The sequence below is a fragment of the Chanos chanos genome, chromosome 11, assembly GCF_902362185.1.
Source record: "Chanos chanos chromosome 11, fChaCha1.1, whole genome shotgun sequence".
Taxonomy (NCBI): Eukaryota; Metazoa; Chordata; class Actinopteri; order Gonorynchiformes; family Chanidae; genus Chanos; species Chanos chanos.
The window spans coordinates 17,252,666-17,276,052 of record NC_044505.1 but is presented as its reverse complement, the minus strand read 5'-3'; the positions used below and the strand labels follow the sequence as shown (position 1 = coordinate 17,276,052).

Genomic DNA, 23,387 nt, shown 5'->3' with positions numbered 1-23,387 from the left:
CATAAAACATCACATCAAAAGCTATAGGCAAGAGATCTGAGCTTTAAAAAAAAAAAAAAAAAAAACAGGACCCGGTACAGGGTGTGAAGAAGTGTTGTGTTGTGTAACTTGACGATAGGTTGGGTTGAGAGAACCTTTACGAAGAAACAATCCGTGCATATACTGTTTAAGCAGAAATTGTTATGCGTAGAGAGTTGATGCGGTTTATTGTTTTCTTTTTTTGTTTTTGTTTTTTGTTTTTTTTTTTCTCTTCCTCTTGTTCGTCTTGTTCTTCTGCTGCTACCGCTGTTTACCCCAACAGTCATGGTAAACAACAATGAAGACGTTTGAATGTAGTTTGTTTGTTTGTTTTTTCCTGTAATGAAATCTACAGGGACGTATATCATACTTCTGCTCCTGTACTGCTCTCTCTGTCTTTCTCTTTCGCTCTCGCTCTCCCCCTTTCACTTTCTCTCTCTATCTCTCTCTCTCTCGCTCTCTCCCTCTCTTCCTCTTTCTCTCTCTCTCTCTCTCTCTCTCTCTCTCTTTTAGAATTCTACCCCATCACCCACGTTTTTCCTTTCCCTCCATCGTCTTTCCTCCCTCTATTCTCCGATCGATCCCTCTGCCTCACTCCCTGCCCCCCCATTCCACTCTCTCTCTCTCTCTCTCTCTCTCTCTCTCTCTCTCTCTCTCTCTCTCTCTCTCTCTCTCTCTCTCCTGTCAGAAGAATGAAAGAGAGCCCCATTATCTGCGGATATAAAGTAAAGTAGACAACTCTCCCTTGGCCTAAGCAACTGGCTGGAGAGCAACTCATGTCAGTGCTGAGTATGACCTGACTGCTCTCTCTCTCTCTCTCTCTCTCTCTCTCTCTCTCCCTCTCTCTTGCTTTATTTCTCTCTTTAACTGAGGCAGGCAGGTGCTTTTGGGAGATAAGGGCTTTCCGTCCTCCGTCTCTCCTTCGAGCCTTTGGCTTTTCCGGTGACTCCTCTCGCGTCTCGGGCTCCTCAGGAGACCACACGCTGAAGGCCCACCGTGGAGGCTGCCGCCCGATCCTCTGAAAGAAGAAAGCCAAAAAAAAAAACAGCTACCAAAAGTTCATCCGATAAGACAAACCTGCCCAAAGTGGATTTCGTGGCGTTTTTGACTCAAGCCGATTTAGATTTAAGGGGTCAGACAGAACAGTGGTGACCTTTGATCGCGTATATAACTGCTCTTTATGGAATGTGTGTGAGTGTATATACATACAGGTGAACAAAATAGCTGTTTTTCTCAAGTATGACTTGCGACATCATCTGGCATCCATATACAGAAGCACAGCAGTAAAAAAAAAACAACCCAGATTTATTTGATGCAGATGTGTTATAGGTAAAGGAGGGGGAAAGAGTACATTGCAAATTGGTTCAGGGGTCTCCAAATGTTCCATGAAGTCGTATAAAAATTTCATAACCTCTTTCGCAAGCAAATGCAGCTAAGCAAAGTAACGGTTTGCAAAGAAAACAGACTTTTTTTTTTTTTTAAAGAGCGGTACCAAGCAAGCAGAGTCCCAAAAAACATTTCATTTTTTTTTTATCTTTTTTTTTTCCTGTGTTTTTTTTTTTTTTGTTTGTCTGCCCCGTTCATCCTTCCATTCTTGTCTTCTTCAGCATCCATCTCTCTTCCATCGAGACGTGAATTATTGAAAACTCCTTTCTCCCCTTCCCAGTTTTGAGTTGGGGTGTGTGTACGTGTGTGTCTGTGTGTGTGTGTGTGTGTGTGTGTGTGTGTGAGAGAGAGAGAGACAGAGAAAGGGAAAGAGAGACAGAGAGAGGGAGAGAGAGAGAGAGAGAGACAGAGAGACAGAGACAGAGAGAGAGAGAGAGAGACAGAGAGAGACAGACAGAGAGACAGAGAGACAGAGAAACTTTGTCACTTCTGGATCATTCTTCTGTGTGTGTGGGAGCAGACAGACAGGCAGACAGACAGACATCTGTTTGTCTCATTCAGCATGTTTATTGCATAAGATTGTTAAACATAGTACAGCACATAGCAAAAGCAATTAGCTTTAGAGTTTGACAAATCCCAGATTCTCTGTTGCCTTAACTTCATTCAACGAGGACACTGTGTGTGTACGACTCTGTGTGTTTATGTTTATGTTTATGTTTAAGTAGTAAATAGATTAATGAATATGTTGTTGGGTGTGACAGTTAATGCAGTAACTATGGATGGTTTCTGTACATGCCACAGTGCATTATAAAAGCTTCGTCCACAAGACGCAAAAGCACTTACGCAATGTGTTTACTCAGTTCATTTAAATATATTATGTTACAATCAGAGAGAGACAGGCACACACACACACACACAGAGAGAGAGAGAGAGAGAGAGAGAGAGAGAGAGAGAGAGAGACAGAGAGACAGAGACAGAGACAGAGACAGAGACAGAGACAGAGACAGAGGGAGAGGGAGAGAGACAGAGACAGAGAGAGAGAGACAGAGACAGAGAGAGAGACAGAGAGAGAGAGAGACAGAGAGAGAGAGACAGAGACATAGAGAGACAGAGACAGAGACAGAGAGAGAGAGAGAGGGAGAGAGAGACAGAGACAGAGACAGAGAGAGACAGAGACAGAGAGATGGAGACAGAGACAGAGACAGAGACAGAGAGAGACAGAGACAGAGACAGAGATAATTTGATGACTGTGTTTGTGAAATAGATTGATTATTTATGGGAACCTGCTAGATTTGAATTTTGCACAAGAAACAGGGATTAAGTGAATGAAAAACTTCATTTAGCAATGATGCAGGAGATTCTGTAACGTTTTGGCTGAAATTATGCAGAGTATTGTGGAGCTGAAATGTGTTAAACTGCTACCAACGTCACACTCATTAAAGAAAAAGGGGGTAAATTACACCATTAACGTCACAGAGTATAAAAATGCATTGTGGGATATGGATTACACCGGGCCCAGTGCAGGAATAAAATATGTGCAAAAATTCATTATTGTCTTTTCTGGATCATTCTGTCTCTCTCTCTGTCTCTCTCTCTCTCTCTCTCTCTCTCTGTGTCTCTGTCCCCCTCCCTTCCTCTCTATCCATCTCTTTCTCTCTCTCCCTACCTCTCTCTCTCTCTCTCTCTTTCTTACACGCACACACACACACACACACACACACAATAAACCAACAGAACAATGACTGAACTATTTGGCAAAATATTAAAATCATAAGATTTGTACAAAAACAAAAAGTTCCAAAGCTTAAAGCTTACAAAATTAGACTGCATTAAAACTCCAAAAAAAAAAGGGGGGGGGGGGGTTAGAAGGGGTGGTAGAGAAAGAAGTTGTACAGTTGGTTCACTAAAGAGAACAAAGCCTTTTGAGAAGTGTGAGGCATTTAATGGAGAAATCTTTTTCTTCTTCTTCTCTTTTTTTTTCAGGGAAAACTATTTCTCCTCAGTCTTGGAGTTCATTCAAGGAGAGATTGGCTCCCTGCAATGTAACGCTGATAAAGCGTATGTTTATTTAAACCAGACTCACTCTGTCAAGTTCCCTGGCCGTGAGAAAACCTGTTGCGACCTTCCACGTCCTGTCTGACGCGTAAACACGCACTGAGCGGCGACTAAAAACCATAACAGACGAAGAAAACCGACTTTATGCCTTTTTTGGGTCGCGTTAATACGATACGCGTAACTAATTCGGTTGGATATGGTTTATAATCAAACCGTGCGTGTTTACGCGTTCACTTGTTACGAAGGCTCCGTCGACGTTGTCCGCGGGCCTCTCGTAATCGGTCAGCGGAGTGAAACAAAGCGGTCTTGGCACGGGCCAGCGCTTGTGGTCCGGGCGTTCGGTAAACGTAGAGCCGGCGCGACACGGCGGCGGAGAGTCGGGGTATGAATGAGCGCGAGCGTAAAGCGAGTCTAGCCAAGGGGCTCGTCGAATGTGACCTCGCTCTTTATCACGCGGGTCCTGAGGTGAGCTGGGAGAGCTGGCATATTTTTGTCAGGTGGACTGGTGTGGTTTTGTCACTTCACTGGGAGAGGTCGTGACAGTTTCGTGTTGACGTGGGGGTCAGCCGGACGATAAGGGGAACCTGGCCATAATTACGGTTGTTTAATGACTGTAAAGCAGTGGGAAAAGCTCAAAGGTCAAAGGTCATGTACAATGGTAAGGGCTTATTGGTTATTTGAGGGTAATTCCTCTATTAACAGTCCAGGAGATTTAGAGAGAGACGTTGTATTGGCCTTGGTCCCTCAGTTTTTTATCTGGACTCTCCCCCTCATTCTCTCTCTCTCTTTCTCCCTCTCCCTCTTTGTCTCTCTCTCTCTCTCTCTCTCTCCCTCTTTGTCTCTCTCTGCCTGTCTCTTTCTCGTTCTCTTTCTCTCTCTCTCTCTCTCTCGCCCCCTTTGTCTCTCTCTACCTGTCTCTTTCACTCTCTCTCGCCCCCTTTGTCTCTCTCTACCTGTCTCTTTCACTCTCTCTCTTTCTCTCTCTCTCTCTCTCTCTCTCTCTTTTCTCCTCCTCTTTCTCATGCATATACACTATGCCAGGATTTTGGCTCTCTCAGCAAACAAAAATATTTTCCCTAAATCAATAATTCATTAATGTGAGCGTATCTCAAAGCAGATTGAAGAATGCAGAGGAAACTAAATGTAGGTAAAATATCATGGAGGTAAAAGCAAAAGGAATCTGTGTGTGAAAGGAATGTTTCTTTTTTTTTTTTTAAAACTCTCCATGTCTCCACGGCAACAAGTGTATTAAGGGCTCCAGAACCTTGTCTGTGTTTATTTTTAGGAGTGTGCGCATATGTGGATGTATGTGTGCTTGAGTGTGTGTGTGTTTGTGTGTGTGCGTGTTTGTGTGTGTGTGTCTGTGTGTGTGTGCGTGTGTGTTTGTGTTTAAGTGTGTGTATACATGTTTGTGTATGTTTGTGTAGTGGGTGTCTACATACTGTGTTTATTTTAGCAGTGACGGAGTGAAGGAACATTTGTTTGTCTGGATTTCTATGAGTATGTATGCACAGTGTGTGTTTACATATGATAGCGAGTGTGTGTGTGTGTGTGTGTGTGTGTGTGTATGTGTGTGTGTGTGCATGTGCATGAGCACGCGTGCACAAGTGAGCTTTAGCAGTGAGGCTGGAAAATTTGTTTGTCTCAATTTATGTGAGTGACTGCAAGTACACAGTGTGTGTTTACACACAGTAGTGTGTGTGTGTATGTGTGTGTGTGCGTGCGTGCACGTGTATGTGTGACTCAGTATGTGTGTGTGCGTGCGTGAGTCAGTGTGTGTGTGTGTGTGTGTGTGTGTGCTAGCGTGCATGTGTGTGCGTGAGTCAGTGTGTGTGTGTGTGTGTGTGTGTGAGTGATTGTGTCTCTGTATGGAGAACGACATCACTACCACTCCAAAGCCAAAGGCTGGACCACTGAAACACATTGTGTGTGTGTGTGTGTGTGTGTGTGTGTGTGTGTGTGCTAGCGTGCATGTGTGTGCGTGAGTCAGTATGTGTGTGTGTGTGTGTGTGTGTGTGTGTGTGTGTGTGAGTGAGTGTGTCTCTGTATGGAGAACGACATCACTACCACTCCAAAGCCAAAGGCTGGACCACTGAAACACATATCGCGCGTGTTTAGCCAGCGTGCATGAGAAGTGCTGGAGTGTACCCTTCCATCTCTTCATGTTCTCCTCATGTCTCATTTCCCCTGGACAGGCGATCACACTTCACCATTCAATACCTACCACCTAGGATTCCCCGTTGCCCGGTAACCAAACCACACCATTCAGACTGCATGCACATGCTTACATAGGCTACATCAGTCTCAGCGAACTTCACTGGTCAAGTGAGGTTTCCACATCTGACATCTATTTCTTTTTTTGTAATAATCTGTTCTGCCTTTTTTTATTCATATTTTACTGTGATTGACACCTGTCACTTTTTGGTTGTATCTGTTCAGTCTCTCTATGTCATGACATGACTAAACAGACAAACAGATGTGCTCTATGGATTATATGTCTATGTCTGCTGTAGTAAAAGTAATGAACAGATATACAGATTCACTCTATAAACTATACATCTATGTCTGCTGTAGTAAAAGTGATGAACAGATATACGGATTCACTCTATAAACTATATATCTATGTCTGCTGTAGTAAAAGTAATGAACAGATATACGGATTCACTCTATAAGCTATATATCTATGTCTGTTATTATAACATTATTATGTGTTGTAGTCGGACTCTTGTAGTAAGACTACTGAACAAAGATATAGATGTAATCCATGTGATGTATCATAGTATTGAACAGAGGGTTATGGGTCTTCTGAGATAACATTAAGCAGTGCTGTGCGTCTCCTCCGTGCTGTGTTTATTTCTATGTCTGAGCCGTGCGTCTCCTCTGGTAGCTATTTATCTATGTGTGTACTTCAGTGGGGGAGCCAGAGGCTCTGACAGACGGAATGGTCAAAATGTCTGAACACGTTAGACTAACTGCCAAAACAAAAATGACAGGACAACCCCACTAACCACACAGTATGTGCATGTCTCTGTGTGTGTGTGTGTGTGTGTGTGTGTCTGTCTCTGTGTGTGTGTGTGTGTGTGTGTGTGTGTGTGTGTGTCTGTGTGTATGTGTTTGTATGTATGCACCTCTCTCTCTCTCTCTCCCTCTCTCTCTCTCCTTGTTGCGTGTAAGTCATTAATTCACCAAATGCTTCTTATAATATTCCATCTGTCAAACAAAGTTTCCATCTCATTGCGAACAATGTGTACCCCAATGTAGATGTTTAATGCCATTGCAGCCTTTAGGTACTGTTGATAATCTTGACTTCTGATCTACACAAACACCATTTCTATACTGGTGTGTGTGTGTGTGTGTGTGTGTGTGTGTGTGTGTGTGTACAGTAAAACACTCCATTTATTGAGACTGGTGACAAAGGTCATTAAATGGACATAACAGTGTCATATCATTTGGTATAGATTTAGATCATCAGATTATTATGATTATACAATAATCAATTAATATGAGATCATATTTGTACAGGGCTAAATATTTGTTTTGGTTCTGTGTCATGTGCTATTAATACACTTCTAACATTTTTAATATGAAGACTACATGGTAAAACTCATCCTGAAACAAAGGTGTGGACATGGTAACAGCTGTGAATCAATTTACCAAGAGGGATTACATTTCCGTTCAGAAAGCAATCTATCGCTGGAACCTCAGATCATTTTGAAGGCTCCTGTCCAATTTAAAATTGTGAAATGTGTTTGCATAGGGCCTTGACACAGTGATATGCGTCTGTGTGCGTGTGTGTGTGTGTGTGTGTGTGTGTATGGGTGTGGTTTGTGAGGAAAGAGCAAGATGTTTAGGCATGTGTGTGTGTGTGACTAGTTACAATATGCATGTGTGAAATGCGTGTGCGTGTTTGTTTTTGTGTGTGTGTGTGTGTGTGTGTCTGTGTGTGTCTGTGTGTGCGCGCGCGCACGTGTGTGTGTGTGTGTGTCTGTGTGTGCGCGCGCGCACGTGTGTGTGTGTGTGAGTGTGTGTGTGTGTGTGTGCGTGTGAGCGTGTGTGTGAGCGTGTGAGTGTGTGTGTGTGTGTGTGTGTGTGTGTCTGTGTGTCAGTGCTGGTGTTAGAGTCCACTGTAATGGACACAGACCACCACTGGCATAACAGAAGGCCCCATACTGACTTCCAGACAATCAGTTATGTAACCATTCTCTCTCTCTCTCTCCCTCTCTCTCTCTCCCTCTCTCTCTCTCTCTCATTCTCACTCTAGGGGAAACTATGCCCTGGCTGTTGACGGATGTCTTAAGTGCTTCTGCCATCAGCACTTTCTTGCATAATGCTCTCTCGGGGTCCACAGGAACACGTGAAGAAGAAGAGGGTTCCTTCTTTACCTCAGGACTCTCTCTCTCTCCCTCTCTCTCTCTCTCCCTCTCTCTCTCTCTGCTCCGGAGGGTTTTCCACTGAACGCATAAAATGACCGCATGACACTCTTAGATGACAATAAATGTCCATTAAGCAAAAGAGAGCAGAACAATTTCATTTCATTAACGAGTCCCATTTCGGTCATTTGGAGCATAGTTGAGCCATTTTTGAAAATTCCAAAACTGCAAGAAGAGCAAGTGTTTAACTGATCAGTTTTTACAATACAATACAGACAGAAATGTGTGTTTATTCATACACAAACGAACACATGCTATATTCATATTGTTATTTATAAGTAATGTGCCATGAATATAATATGATATGTTTGTAAGTTGCATTTTCTCATCCCTTTTCATTAAGGAGTAATTTTGCGAGGTCTTTTATAAGAATAGAAAAAAAAACATACTGCTCCAACCAACAGCTCTGCGGTAAGTTCAAATAAAGCAACTATTTTCAATGTGACAGTTCTCTCAGCGCCCATTACCCAGAGAGAGAGAGAGAGAGAGAGAGAGAGAGAGAGAGAGAGAGAGAGAGAGAGAGAGAGAGAGAGAGAGAGAGTGTATTGGTGATCTGAAGGTCAGCACTGCGGTCACTTCTCTTTCATCCAGGCAAAATTAAAATCGTGGAGCTTGTCCCCACAGAAGAACATTCTGTCCCGACATCGGAACGAAAGGGCAGAAGCAGTGCACCGACTCTCCGAGCTAAGCCCCATCAGTGGTGTAGTCATCTTAATTACATTGCCCAAACGCATTGTTTAGGTGCTGGGGTACAATCGGCACTGTAGTATCTGCTCGTATTTATGAAGGCCTACTTCCAAAAAAAAAAAAAAAAACTAAGGTTTTTCTTATCGTCTTCATTAAAGACGGAAATATTCGACGTTTGTCTTATTGCGATTTGACAAGACATGAGCTTTGAACAATGATGGAATCAATGCCTCAGGCAACATTTGAAGTGGTGAAAAGCTTCAAAGCTAACTTTCTAATCACGGCTACATTTGATATAGGCTCCAGCCGTCTACAGTAGGCTATCAGTATACGGTAATGACAGACCGCCATCGTTTCTCCTTTAAGTTCTTTAATTATAAACTCGGTAAAAGGCTCCCACAGAAGAGGAAGAACGATAAGAGATTAAATAAATCAGCGTCAAAAGAAAATGTCATCCGAAACCAAGACGATATCGTCCAAGATTGTGAGTTGCCTAGGCAATAGTGGAACGACTGGTAACCTCATTTTACAGAGGTTCTTTGTGGTGGGAAGGAGGTGATGAAATCTGCTTTCCTGTAGTTTGATAACCGAAAACATAATATAATTGAAATCCACCGCACCCAAAAGATGGCAAGATAATTAAGCAAACCTGGTTTGAGTTATGAGTTTACTCACATGATAGCACTATGGTTGATGTTTGTGAAAATGTCACATAGTTTCAGTAATTCCAAGTCAGTAAATTATTTTACATTGTAAATCTAAGTATAAATTTGTAATCCTTAATACACCACTCTCTCTCTCTCTCTCTCTCTCTCTCTCTCTCTCTCTGTCTCTTTTCTCCTCTTTATTATCTTTGTCTATTAGAGTGGAATGCCACCTCTGAAATATGTTCGCGCGCACAACGCGTTACTCCCTTCATCAATTATGTTCCTTGAGGTTAAAATTTACCCGTTTATTGAACAAACGTCACATGTAAGAAAGCAGCTGCACGTGAGCCGAGGCGCGCAGGGGATGCCTGATTTTCTCACGCGCATGATCACAGGGGGAGTGTGGAGCGAAGCCTTTCTACCGCTTCTCACTCAATACCTTACAATACTGCATGGGTACCTCGGGATGAAGATTTGAAAGTACGATTTTGGATTGTTATGTTAAAAGGTGAAACTTGTCTGAAATCTAGCAGGACAGTGTGAGACTGAGAAGAAACATAAGCCTAATCATTTCAGCACACTGGACAGCTCTCCCCGAAAATCATCACAGCTCGTCAAAGTTGACTCACAACGCTAAAATGCGAGCTGATGAACATGCATCGACGAAAGTCGCACGGGAGACTACACGAGGACCCCGAACACCGTATCGAATCCACTGGTGACTTTGATTTGAGACATGAACTTATCGGAGGCGTTATTGGAGTTCTTTATTGTCGTGATTGCTGTTGTGTCGCTGTTATCGAATTTACTGGTGCTGTTATGTTTCACCTGCAGCGCAGAAATACGCGGGCAGGTGCCAGGCGTATTCATATTAAATCTCTCTTTCTGCAACATCCTTATCGCTATACTCAATATGCCCTCCACGCTACTTGGAGTCGCCAAAGGCCAGAAGCCGTTCGGAGACCCATTCTGTTACGCTGTGAGCTTCATGGAGACTTTTCTAACCACCAATTCTATGTTGAGCATGGCTGCGCTTAGTATTGACCGGTGGATAGCAGTGGTATTCCCGCTGACTTACTCCAGCAAAATGAGATACAAGGACGCTGTCTTAATGGTGGGCTACGCGTGGATACACTCTTTAACGTTCTCTCTCACGGCTCTGTTGTTCTCCTGGTTTAACTTCAATCCTACGTACGCTTCATGTACCGTGTGCCTAAACAAGGAAAGCGAGCGCCTTAACTTCACTGTTTTTACCGTGGTTTTCCACTTCACCAGCTTCGCGCTCACGCTGTTCATACTGTGTTTCACGTACCTGAAAGTTCTCAAAGTGGCCCGCTTTCACTGCAGAAGGATAGACGTTATAACGGTTCAGACACTTTTACTGTTGGTGGACATCCACCCGAGGTAAGCTAAAGTATTAAAAAAATCTTACAGCTCGTTCTATTCTAAAGCCTATTAACTGGCACACTTCATGAAATTATACTGTGTATGACAACCCGTTCATTAATTTTTTGTTTTACTTATTCGCCTTAGCGTGAAACAACGTTGTCTACATGAACAGAAAAGAAGACGACGAAGAGCCACAAAGAAAATATGTATATTCATTGGATCTTTTGTCATTTGCTTCGCCCCTTACGTAATAACAAGGTATGGTACCATTCCAAATGCCAAGCAATTAAATTAGCAAGCGCGTTTACATAACAACCAGCCAAAGTCGTAATTCCTCTGATTACTTGTACTTTTCCACAGTTATTATGTGTGGAGAGACTCATGTGACCCAGCTGAAAAACACAGCTTTCATACAGCAAACCCAGATAAGATGGATCTCTGACTGCAAATGTCTTTTCTATTATTATTGCTGTCTCTGCAAAACCACACCATGTAGCTATAATTAACCTCTGTGGCTTAAAAGAGTGACCTCTCCAGTTGCTGTGGTCTCTGGTTGGAAATCAATCACATTTTTTATGAAGTTCCCTGAATGTTCTTTGGATGTCTGACCAGACATTTTCGCAAACATTGCATTATTGTAATATCCCCCGGAGGGCGTGAATAGGTATTGTTCTATTCTGTGGTGATTTCTTTTTCTTTATGTTGCCTAGGCACAAGGTCATGAAGAATAGATGCATAGTAACCTGACATGGAGACATTTTTGTTCAGTATCTCCATACAGTTTTGCTGATATATATATATATATATATATATATATATATATATACACATTTTTGGATAGTTTTTCAGAGAATATGTAAAACTAAAAGAGCAAAGAGTTCACATTAGTTAAGGATATTTCAAAGAAATCAGCATTTTGCAGTGGCACGTATAAACGCGACCAGTCATGGATTTGACTGGAATGCTTAGAAGGCTGAGTGCCAAGACGGTTTACAGTTGCATCACAAATGCACTTTGACTACCTGCACAAGTAACCCATTCTTGATAATATGTCAAATGTTTCATTAGTCTTTTGATGACATAACAATAAAACATGTTCCGTAACTTACTCTGAGTGCACCCCGTTCAGTAACTATCTTTATATTGATCAATCTCCCCTCGCAGACTGACAGAGGTGGTGGCAACCGTGAAGATAGATCGCTACTGGGGCATCGTTACCAAGTGTCTAACGTACGGCAAGCCCGCCCTGGATCCCTTTGTGTATTCTCTGCTTCGTCAACAGTACAAGAAAGCCCTCATTGGCATGACCAACAGGATTCTGGGACGCGACTTGTACAGCCCTTCCGGACACAGCAGCTCTTCAGACACAGACAATGACTCCTGTCTGCAGCGACTTCATGAAAGACGGCTAACTCAAAAAGGAGGGACCGGTTAGCCACTTAAGGCGTAACGCTAACGATGCTAGCATAGCTATGCTAACCACGGCCGTACGGTTCCGGTCGTCTAATGGCTAAAAACTTGGCAAAGACCAAACTTCTACCCTCTCAAGTGGGTACGGATGGAGACTTAGACAGAGGATCTGTGTAACTAACCCAGATAATGGGTTTGAACTAATTGTCCCTGTGATAACCCTAAAGGTTATTAGGACCTACACTGCAAGCCCATAAGTACCATTAACACATGTTTATGGGCCTGTAAAATGATGACCTAATTGATAACAGGCATGCGTATGCAAAATACAACGCTGCTGGCTAAAAGCAAACACTACACAAACATTACCATGTCTCAGCTACACAATGACAAGTGTTAACCATACCCTGGAGGTGTACAGTAAACCGAGGCCTAATAACAGCATATGTTGCCAACAAGATTGGCTCAGTGAACATGGACAATACTGCTTTTCTGTGATGGACCCTCGGTGATTAGTGTTGTTCATGTTTCTCGCGGAGGTGATTACATTCATTGCGTTGTCGTCTCTCTCCAACACTACCCGGCAACTTGCTTTTATTTCTGCAACGAATCGTTAAACTGGACGAACCTTATCACACCGTAATGAGATAAAGGACAACTGAGTATCACATCTCCCTCATAGTCAGGACAACCATTCTTCACTTCGTGGAAAATACAGATGTTGACTTTTTTTTTGGGGGGGGGGGGTGTTATGTTGCAGAAACATTTAAATTATTTTAGTGTCAGTAGATAATGCCACATGTTTTTTTGCCACTCACACAAAAGAGGTGAACTTTCTTGGCGACTTTGCACAGTTCAATTCTCGACTGCCATACTGTTAGCTCAGGTTTGATAAACACCACAAGCTTAAGCAAGTGACTTGGAGAACTATCATTAATGTTGGACTTTATTTTGATAGAATAAAGTCACCTAAAGAATGTAACTTTTTCGTCTGGGTATTTGAAGTCAGTCTCTTGAAATCCCAGTAGTAAGCTTTACATACAACAGTAAAATGTAATTATTTGCATTTTGTGTATATCTGGAAGTTGTGTAAATATCTAAATAAAGTTTGTGTTCTTAATGTATGTGTGACAAACAGGTTAATGTCAAATATTGATACAATCTCCTGTCTCCTCGTTGTTTTGTATTTTTGAAATGAATGCATGAAAATGGAAGTTCAGATATCTAAGCATAATCAACATCTATTAAAGCAGTCATTACAAGCATTATAAGTGACTAACGTAAACTGTCGTTACTTATACGCTGCGAGAAAACGGCGAAATGCTTTTTTTTTACTGATCCATCCATGGGGGTTACATTGTCCTCTGTGCTCCTCGTTGAATGAATTCACTCATCCTTAGAAAACCTTTCAGTTTGGACCCTCACTCACAAAACGTTTTCCTTTTGCATCACCTTAGAAACATACAGAGGAATACTGACGTCTCGTGCATTCCACACGAGCCACTTTGTGGTGTAATTTGATCGTCTGGCAGTAGCGCTCAGAAAATCATTTCAGCAACTGGGGTAGAGAGTCGACTTGGACGATAATCAGCTTCACAAAGGGTAACGTAAGAGTTGCCACATCACTCGACGCATGGAGAACGGAATGTCTATATTTTTTATACTTTTGAGCTTTCTTACCTCAAGTTTCTCTGCCCCACCGAGATGTGAACCTGGAGACGAAACGCTGGGTATGATTTTTAATAATCCAGACACGTTAAATTTGTACTTATTCGTTGTTTTGTCGCCTCCTTCAGAAGACAAGAGTTTCCTTGGTTAATCGAATTTGTTCCATGCCTCGGATAGTTTCCTCCAGAGGTCACAAATATGTTTTTTTAATCAGTAAATCACCCGGTTTAGGGCTCCAGTAATCTGCTGACCTTTTCACAGTTATTTGTCCTGTAACCAAACAGTTTGCCACAATGAATGAAACAGATCAAGTCTTTGTTGCGCTGGAGTCAGCGGTTACTATTCAGATTTATCTGAAGTGCATGTAGAAAACGGCCAGCAGACATATTTTATAGTATATCTGTTAGTAGTAACTATTGTACGGCGCACTCATTTTCGCATTTGTTTAACGAGGTTTGGCGGGCTGTAATGTCTTATATCTGTGCATTAATTATATTTTTACAGGAAGATGCAGAGGTTCCTCTCCAGCGGAAGAGAAACGTAAGAGTGAAACAGATTTTTAAAGTTTGGAGTAAATTACGAATACAAAAGAATTAAAAAGAGAATTTTTAGAGCAAACATTTCAAGTTCCTACCGGATTGCACACTTATTTTGACGTGTGTAGTTAAGAACATCCCTCACTGGCTGAAACATATTGATCACTACCGCGAGCTACTCTGTTTTACATCGCGTTTGGTTTAGTTTAATCGTCAATATCTTCTTTATTTAGCAAAACAAGTGTATCGTGTCTGTTTCTTTCCCAAATACACTGGGTTTGTAATATCATACATAATATCATAACTTTTGGCGGACGTGTAGCACATGTGTGTATGTGTATGGCTTGACTTTGTATCTCGACTCTCCAGTTTGTTTACTGCAATGAGTCGAAGTCAGAGTGGCCAGGTCTCTGGTCTGGGAGGAGCAAGGCAGGAAAACTGTTCTAAACTAAATACCAACAACCATCACAAGATGTGACATGTCTGAGCCAGGACAGAGAGAGACAGAGACAGAGAGAGAGACAGAGAGAGAGAGGTGGATGTCATGAGTGATAATAAAGCCAGAAAAATGGTGAAAATAAGTTAGAAAGTTTGTTAAATTATGAAAGACTTAAGTGGCGCATCTGGTCCAGACATATTCTAACAGTGGGTCCTACATCTGATCTCCACGGTTCAAATCACGACTGCGGTTAAACGTCTGCGTGGTTGGCCGCGTTTCTTGCATGGATGAGTTGGCCAGAGTCCCTCTCACATTCTCAGTTAGCAGTGATCACCGATGGTCAAGCTAATACTGATCTCCTCCAAGCAAATTCTGTCGCTTCTTGATGCTACATAAATCACGGGGAAGATGAACAACGGAGTCACAGAGAAAGTATGTGCTATTGAGATGCAGATGGTGTGTAAGTGGGTATTCCAAATGGTGAAAAAAATTGAGGAAATCAAAAAAGAAGCCTTCTAAGAAAATGTAGTAATTTATTCTTTAATGCTTTAACTTTAGAAAGGAGGAATGACATTTAAGTAATCAGCGTGTGCTTTGTTATGTAGTAAAATACTGTCTTCAGCTGAAGAGAGAGAGAGAGAGAGAGAGAGAGAGAGACAGAGAACATTAGTGGGCCCAAAATGTAGTGATACACATTAGTGTTAGTGAGGTTTTCTGTATCTCTCTTGTGTCTAGCAAAGTGTATGAGTATGGCCCTGGCCTACTGTCAGGATGTGCCCTACAGTCACACCACCTTCCCCAACATCGTGGGCCACCAGACGCGTCAGGAGGTGGAGACCGGCGTTGAGTACCTCCTGCTGAGCGTGGTCCACAGCCTGCTGAACGGAGAATGCTCCCCAGACATTCGCCTGCTGGGCTGTTCGGTTCTGTCGCCGCGTTGCCAAGACAACCGGGTCCTGAAGCCCTGCCGAAGTTCGTGCGAGGCCCTGAAGAAGAACTGCGCGCACGCCTTCGAGGCCATCGAAATGGCTTGGCCTTACTTTCTCGACTGCGACCGATTCTTCGTCAGCGACCAGGAAGGCTGCTACGATCCGCTCTCCCAGCTTCGAGGTACGTCGTCTAAGCAGATCTCAGCCGGGCCTCTAAATCGGTGCTTAAGTTCTTTGAGGAATCTTAGATTTTTCCTTATGTTTAAAGAAATGAACAGGTAAGAGAGTGGTGTTTTTACCAACCGTTAATCTTCTTTGATTCTACGTTCTGAGAATCCTTGTTTCAGCCAAACTGTTGCTGACGTAACTCGTTGTAACTGGTCCAGCTGGTCACTGGCGGGTAGAAGAGAAACAGCTGAAATGGCTTAAAATGACAGCTTGGTCACTGTGGTTAGACAGAGAGAGGTAGACGCCAGAGACTTACAACGCTACAAGGAATTGACCAGTTTCATTTCACAGCTCTGTCATTGGGTGAAAAGGGGGCTTACAAAAACCCCCCAAAAGAAACAGACAGTGGGGCTCATCTCTGGGCTTCCTTTGAAATAAACCACACTCCTGTCCTTTTAAATGAGCAGTGTGCTTAAAAGTCTTGGCAAGCTCGAATTCTTGGCGAGGACGAGATTCCCAAAGGACGAATTTTCCTTCCCCTCAAGCACGGAGCGTGTTTACATTCCAGATCATCACACCTTCATTGTCTCTGTCCTCCCAGCTAGGCAAGAAGTCCTTTTCACCAACATCTCCGACACCCCGTCCACGCTCATCCGCTTCACATACCACTCCAACGCTCAGATGTTCAGCATACTCAAGAAAACGGCTGCCAAGTGTTCCCACATTTCCAGAACTTACAGCATTGGCCGCAGTGTGGAGGGAAAAGATCTGCTTGTGATTGAGTTCTCCGATAACCCCGGCCAACACGATCTTTGTGAGTATCGTTCGCAGCACGCGGTCCCGTTTTGTCGTGTAGAGACTATCCATGGTGTCACTTCTCATTTTTTCTCTTTTTGGACGCAGTTTAGATCTCTCTCCGCTCTAATTTACACCTGATTCGACTCATTATGTAATTATCGAGGCCTTGATTAGCTGAGACAGGTGTGTTACAATGGGGCGAAACTAAAAATGTGTACTGAGCTGTAGGGGCCACTGGGCCAGCTTTAATTAGAGCACTGTGTGTATCTTGCAGCATCTGTTCGAAGTGATGCTGTGAAAGATGTTTTCCTTTTGTATGTGTCCACTCCAGGTGTGACATCATTAGGATTTTCGACACTATGTGAGGATTATGTTGCACTCTTATATCCCAGTACGTTTATCCAGGAGAGAGTGTGTTTAGTCTGAGCGGTCTAGATCATCAAGGATGAGGCAGAATATTTTTATTTTTCTTAGTCCTTTCCTTCCCTCTAGTGGCAATAAAGGAGTAAAATTACACATCTCTACAGAATCTTACAGGAAACATGAAATTGTCATAGCAGCTTGTGTTAGTAAAACATCTGTCTGTCTATCTATCTATCTATCTATCTATCTATCTATCTATCTATCTATCTATTTGTCTGTCTGTCTTCTCTCTCTCTTTCTCTCTTAGATAAATATTTCTAGAGACAAGATGAACACTGCAATCAGTCCTATAAAGGCAATGAAAAAAGACATCATTTCTACATCAGTAATGCAATTACATCTGCAAAATCTTATCAGAATGTTGAGGTGATTGGGACAAATTTAGATTCTCTCACAACTTCCTTGTTTTCTCCTTGTCTTTATTCTCTGTGTCTCGCCGCTGCCCCCTAGTGGAGCCGGAGATCAAGTACGTGGGGAACATGCATGGGAATGAGGTGCTGGGGCGACAGCTGCTGATTTACCTGGCGCAGTACCTGTGCTCCGAGTACCTGCTGGGGAACGAGCGCATCCAGACGCTCATCAACACCACCCGCATCCACATCCTCCCTTCCATGAACCCTGACGGCTACGAGCTTGCCGCATCTGAGGTAGCCGATAGCAACGACCCTGAAAACCCCTACCAGGAAGTAAATATCACCCGCTCGCGAGAATCCGTAGAACGCGCCGTCTCTCGATCTGTCTGCTGGGTCGCCGACCACCGGAATATCTGAAATATTATACACCTTCCCAGAACCAGAGACTGTCCTCAGAGAAAGGCAGGGTTTATGTAAGATAGGCTGTGTGCATGTGTGTGCGCGCGCGCGTGTCTGTGTGTGAGTGTGTTTATATGTACGTGTGTGTGTGTGTGTGTATGTGTGTGTATGTGTGTGTGTGAATTTGCTTCAGGAATGAGTAAGGAGAACAGGACACCTGGTATTGGGAATTCTCACTGGACTAACTACTACATCAGCCTCTTTCCATTTCTATTCGTCCATAAACTAACGGTATCTCACCTTCATACGTTTAACACACTCAGAGAGGACTGATGACTTTCTCTGTCACCCGTTTAATCAACGTCGGTTAAATTAGTTGGTAGATAATAAAACCAACATGTAAAGTTTTAGATGAAAGTACAACACTGGCCGCTCTTTCGCCAAATGCTGAGTGCCGTCACAAACACCCGCAAGTTAGTAACTCAGTCTGAAACTGGACAGACAGAAACAGCTTGTGTATGTCTCATCGCGACTTATAAGTCAGAACATGGCCTAAAATAATATAAACCATTAATTAATGTGACATAACATAACAGACAACTCACGATGAAGCTTAGAGGTTATTTTGAAAGCCGTAACTACAAAGCAGAAACATTTAAATAACTTGTTTTATGAGAGAAATAGTTCATATGTCCTAAAACTGTACGAAGCTGACTTTCTGAATGCACAGTTTTACTGGTATGGCACTGAGATAACGGTGTAACTGATGGTATTCAGCAATTTGTCACTGACCAGTCCTCATGTCAACTTTAAAACGTTTCAAAATCCTGTAAACCACAAATATTCGAACTAAAATGTGCAAAATTCACACAAGACAAAATTAGACTTTTCATGAAATTAAGTTGAGTATCAGCTCTGAAGCTAGAACTATTAGTAGTAATGTATTTGTGTTCATCATTAATATAAAAATATTTGAGAAAGAAAATGGAACAATGAACTGTTTGGATATACCACAAACCTACCAAGAAAAATCAGTTCAACTGTACAATTTGGTGTCTTAGGTTCAATTTGAAATGAGAGGGCTAAACCATGTTGGTTTGTTTACTGAAATGTAGAAAACTGTCTCACTGTCTCTGTCTCTGTCTCTCTCTATCTCTCTGTCTCTGTCTTTCCAGTTTTAAATGTTTTCTCAGTTTCTCTCAATGACTTCTATTCTACCAGAGCTCCTCTTTCTGAGATGCCTCTGTCCTTGCGTCTGAGTGTACTGTCAATCTGTCCTTTCATCTCTGAGGTGAACTCTCATTTCATTAAATTCATATTTCATGGAATGCATGTATTCTCTCGCCCCCACCCACACGCGTGGTGTCAAATCTGATCTTCTTATTAATAATGATAATAATAATAATAATAATGGGTTAGGTTATAAATGTTCCTAAATTTGGAATCAAGGCAGAGATGTTCAGGCATTTTAGCTTGAACTCCAACCACCAAAGAACTGTGTAATTTCATCACACCCGCTAAATATTGGGTTTCTATGGGAACAGTTAGTATGAGGGCGAGTCTGTTGATTAGATTAGCATCTGCATGGAACTGCGCTCACAAAGTGGCTTGATTTGCAACCAAATTATGCATGATGGGCCTCTAATGGAATCTTTTGAAATTTCTCACGACGCTGTGTGGTCCTCTTTATGGGGGTAACTTGAAGGGTCACATGTTGAACGGGTGGACCAGCGGCAGAGGCAACGCCCAGAACCTCGACCTCAACCGCAACTTCCCTGACCTCACCTCCATCTTCTACAACCGTCGCAGATTCCGCCGTTTCCGTAGCGACCACATACCTATTCCAGACTCCTATTGGGCCAGTCAGGTTTGAAATTTATTATAGTCGGTGTCTCTCATACAGGAATCTTTTTCTTATTCTGAATTTGATGGATAACAAAAATATCTGACATGGACTGCAGTGGTTCTTATACTGTTTGTTCATTTTTTGTCTAAGGGTGAACCCAGTGTAGTTAAACAAGCTAACTGAATTTCCACTTTGTAATTCTTTTTTTTTTGTTGTTGAATTACAGTCATGCTAAAATCAACTTTAGGTTGCAAAGTTAAAGCATAAGGGAAATGCTAGTAATAGCAAAATTTATGTGGGGCCATTTTGATTATGATCTTCTCCTTTGCTTATTTGCTATGAAGTAAAGTTAATGGAAAACCTAATTCAAAACTATTTATCCCTCAGCACATATAAACTGTAAGTAAAAAATAGAAACAATTACACATGAAACCCGCAATTGCACCTCCTTGTCCACTAGGTGGCGCCTGAGACCTATGCTGTGATGAAGTGGATCAGGGCCATTCCTTTTGTACTGTCAGCCAGTCTGCATGGGGGAGAGCTGGTGATTTCGTACCCCTTCGACTTTTCCAGACACCCATATGAGGAAAAAATGTTCTCCCCAACACCAGATGAGCAGGTTAGCTATCTGTCATGTATCAGACTTGGACTCTCTCGTGAACTTCGAAATTAAACATTTTCAGAATTACTTGGTAGCATTGGTACCCTTGAGTCATCTTACAATGAGGTCTGTGTTACTGAGCAGCAATCTCACCCTTTTGAGTATCTATTGTCACCATTAAATATTACACCATAGCTAACTGCACTGGTTACACCATATGACATACTGTTATACCTAGTATGTAAAGCACATGTTTGTCACAGTACATTCCACCAACCTTTGTTCATACCCTGATGGGTATATTGATGTAGTATTTTATGTCTACAGATGTGGCAATGGTAGATATCTTATGGCAGAAAACAATCACCAAATGGTCAATGTAAAGGAAAAACAAGTGTCATACAGTGTAAATTTAACTTCCCACACACAGGTATTTAAACTGCTGGCGAGGACATACGCAGATGCCCATGCTACCATGGCCAGCAACAACACAGACAGATGTGGAGGGTCCTTTGCCAATAAAGGGGGTATAATTAATGGGGCACAGTGGTACAGCTTTGCTGGAGGTACGTCTTATCTGCAGACAACAGCTTGGAAGGATTGGAGGAGAATCTCTGATGCTGTCTCCCTATACTCTTCTGTCGTGTCTTGGTTATTTCTGTTGTCTGTTTTTTTTTTTGTGTGTGTGTTTGGGGAAACTTCTTCTGCTTTTGATTTTGCTTGATAAATGTTCTATAAAAGATACAGGATTTTTTACTGTCTGTTTGTTTTATCCGTAACTCATACTATCACTTTCTGAACAGTTTATTGGCAATTTGGTACAAGCAGTCCTTCAGTTTGGATCTTGATAACTGTTTCTGTATGAGGCCTTCAAAGTGGATTACCTACCCCTGCTTGAAGAATTTGTAGGTTAAAGAGTAGCACCCTGCTGGTACAGTGATTTCTATCTTTGACTGACAGGAATGCCAGACTTTAACTACCTACACAGTAACTGCTTTGAGATCACAGTGGAGCTGGGCTGTGATAAATTCCCCTCTGAAGAGGAGCTTTATCCCGAATGGCTCAGGAATAAAGAGGCCTTGCTCAGTTTCATGGAGACGGTGCGTCCACCTTCAGTTTGTGTTTTTCACCAATTCACTTATTGAAAAAGTATTGAAAATATGCGAGAAACAGACCTGATAAGCGTGGCCTAACTGATATTCAAACTGTGAGTTTTTGATTTGTGATACATCACTGCACTGAAAGGTGCTTGGAAGCCTAGTGGTCTGTTTGTAACTTGTGTGTTCCACATCCTAGGCCTAGCGTTCCATTCTGGAACTCTGGGCTCAAGTTTCCGGTTGTTGCGTTCCGTTCCGTATGTATGTGTTCCAGGTTCACAGAGGCATAAAGGGTATAGTCAAGGATGAAAATGGGAATGGAATTAAAGGAGCCACAATCTCTGTTAAAGGGATACGACATGACATAACCACAGGTAACCACAGCAAAGGAATTAGCAAGGCCGATAGGTCTTGCTAATTTCTTGCTAATAAACTGGTAGATTGTCATATTGGCACAAACTGATATTTTTGGTTTCAGAGTAGCAGGTGACACAGAATTGGTTTTGCAGTTTTCACATGACATTACAAACACTACCCCACCCCTCCCCCTCTGGTTCTGTCTCTGTAGCTGAGGACGGAGATTACTGGCGACTCCTCAACCCTGGAGTCCACATCATCACCGCTACTGCAACAGGCTATTCCAGGGTGTCCAAGCGCATTAGGCTCCCACGCAACATGGTCATGGCAGGTCGGGTGGACTTCACACTGAAGAAGGTTCCCGTGGAGCCAAACTGGGATTATTATAACATCCCCGAACTGGACAATTACGAGCGCTTTGACCCTTACAACCAGTTCGAGAAGTACAGTCAGGCGGAGCTTGCTGAGAACGGGGCGGAGAGGGTGGAGAAACCCTGGTGGTGGGCCTACTTCACCCAAACAGGGAACTCTGCACCTACCTGGTTGCTAAAGAACTATTAGAAATAAAATGCCCCACCCTGCAGGATCCCGCTGGAGAGAGCAACGAAAAACCTAGTTCAAACATTTTTAAAGAGGATTCCTCATTTTGCACCCTTTGCCTTATTTGCACTTAATCTTCATGAAGTTTTGTTGGTTATGTGTCATCTCAACGGAGTGACCACCATTTTGTTTTTTCCCCCTATCCAGTCCATATTCAGAGCACTGCTCATTCAGGAGGGGGTATAACTTTAGAGCTTTGAAAAGGGACCATAACTGCCATGAAGAACTGTTTACCCCTTATTATCATTATTATTATTGTTGTTACTTGAGGGGGACACTTGCCATACTAGATGGGAAGAACTGAATTTTTCTTTCGCCTTGTCTAATTTTTCGAGCAGTATTGCTGACTGCAGTGCAAATTCATGAGAATCGGTGTGTTTTTCTAGGCATTAAATCAGAGCATTTTTCGTAGCTCAGTTCTGCCCTGCGAGTGTCAAATGGTGTAATCTTCAGTAATCTGGAATCGGGCCAAAATCAACTGGATTAGCTCAAATTTATGTTGACCGAAAAGCAACACTGTTATGACTTTGTTTGTTTTAAGCAGATCATGGCACTAATATTTTATCATATGTTTTAAACGCAGGGTTTTTTTTTTTTTTTTTTTGGTTTGTTTTTTTTGTTTTTGTTTTTTTGGCTCAAATGTACCTCCGTCTGTTAAAATGCCAAATGGACTTGAGAGGATTGATGATATAGGTACGGTGAAAATCACCCAAACTGTCAATATATCAGACTTGGGGAAATTTCACATTTTGGACATCTCTGGCTTTAATAAGGTGGTCACAACCCTAGTTGATGGAGTAAGTCAAATGTCTGAAAATTGACAACAACAACAACAACAACAACAAAATAAATAAATAAATAAATAAAAGGGGGGGAGGGGGGGAGAAGAAAAGCTATCGAAAATAATGTGCAATCAACTTGCTCATGGCTTGTTTTCTCTAATGCACTCTTCAGTTTTTCTTTAGCAAAATGCATGTTTACCAGAAGCGTCTTCTTCTTTTCTTTTTTTTTTCAGTTGTAACCACTGCTGTCAACGAGTACAAGCACATAACAGTATTATATAATGTTGAGGTGAATTTTTCATTTTTTTTTTCATATTTCTTGTAAAAAAAAGAACAAAAAAAACAAACAAATGGAAAAAAAAAAAACCA

At 42.2% G+C, this 23,387-nt stretch overlaps 2 protein-coding genes across 2 annotated transcripts; both read left to right on the top strand.

Annotated features, from left to right (window-relative positions):
* The first annotated feature begins 9,959 nt into the window (after positions 1-9,959).
* On the top strand, positions 9,960-12,047 carry gpr78a (G protein-coupled receptor 78a). The gene is made up of 3 exons (XM_030787769.1): positions 9,960-10,627; positions 10,757-10,870; positions 11,777-12,047. The coding sequence occupies exons 1-3, from the start codon at positions 9,960-9,962 to the stop codon at positions 12,045-12,047; spliced, it is 1,053 nt and encodes a 350-aa protein (XP_030643629.1).
* A 3,628-nt stretch (positions 12,048-15,675) lies between these two features.
* On the top strand, positions 15,676-22,197 carry cpz (carboxypeptidase Z). The gene is made up of 9 exons (XM_030788097.1): positions 15,676-15,775; positions 16,364-16,576; positions 17,434-17,669; positions 19,441-19,602; positions 20,042-20,200; positions 20,613-20,748; positions 21,143-21,282; positions 21,554-21,653; positions 21,848-22,197. Exons 1-9 carry the CDS (start codon positions 15,691-15,693, stop codon positions 22,195-22,197), a joined length of 1,581 nt encoding a protein of 526 aa, XP_030643957.1. The 5' UTR covers positions 15,676-15,690.
* Positions 22,198-23,387: the final 1,190 nt, after the last annotated feature.

Excerpts from the sequence above, each read along its gene's own strand:
- cpz (XM_030788097.1), top strand. The coding sequence starts at position 15,691 with ATGGCTTGGCCTTACTTTCTCGACTGCGACCGATTCTTCGTCAGCGAC. Across the intron at positions 16,577-17,433 it reads CCCCGGCCAACACGATCTTT|TGGAGCCGGAGATCAAGTAC; the intron begins GTGAGTATCGTT and ends GCTGCCCCCTAG. Across the intron at positions 17,670-19,440 it reads CTGAAAACCCCTACCAGGAA|GGTCACATGTTGAACGGGTG; the intron begins GTAAATATCACC and ends GGTAACTTGAAG.
- gpr78a (XM_030787769.1), top strand. The coding sequence starts at position 9,960 with ATGAACTTATCGGAGGCGTTATTGGAGTTCTTTATTGTCGTGATTGCT. Across the intron at positions 10,628-10,756 it reads TTGGTGGACATCCACCCGAG|CGTGAAACAACGTTGTCTAC; the intron begins GTAAGCTAAAGT and ends TATTCGCCTTAG. Across the intron at positions 10,871-11,776 it reads GCCCCTTACGTAATAACAAG|ACTGACAGAGGTGGTGGCAA; the intron begins GTATGGTACCAT and ends CTCCCCTCGCAG.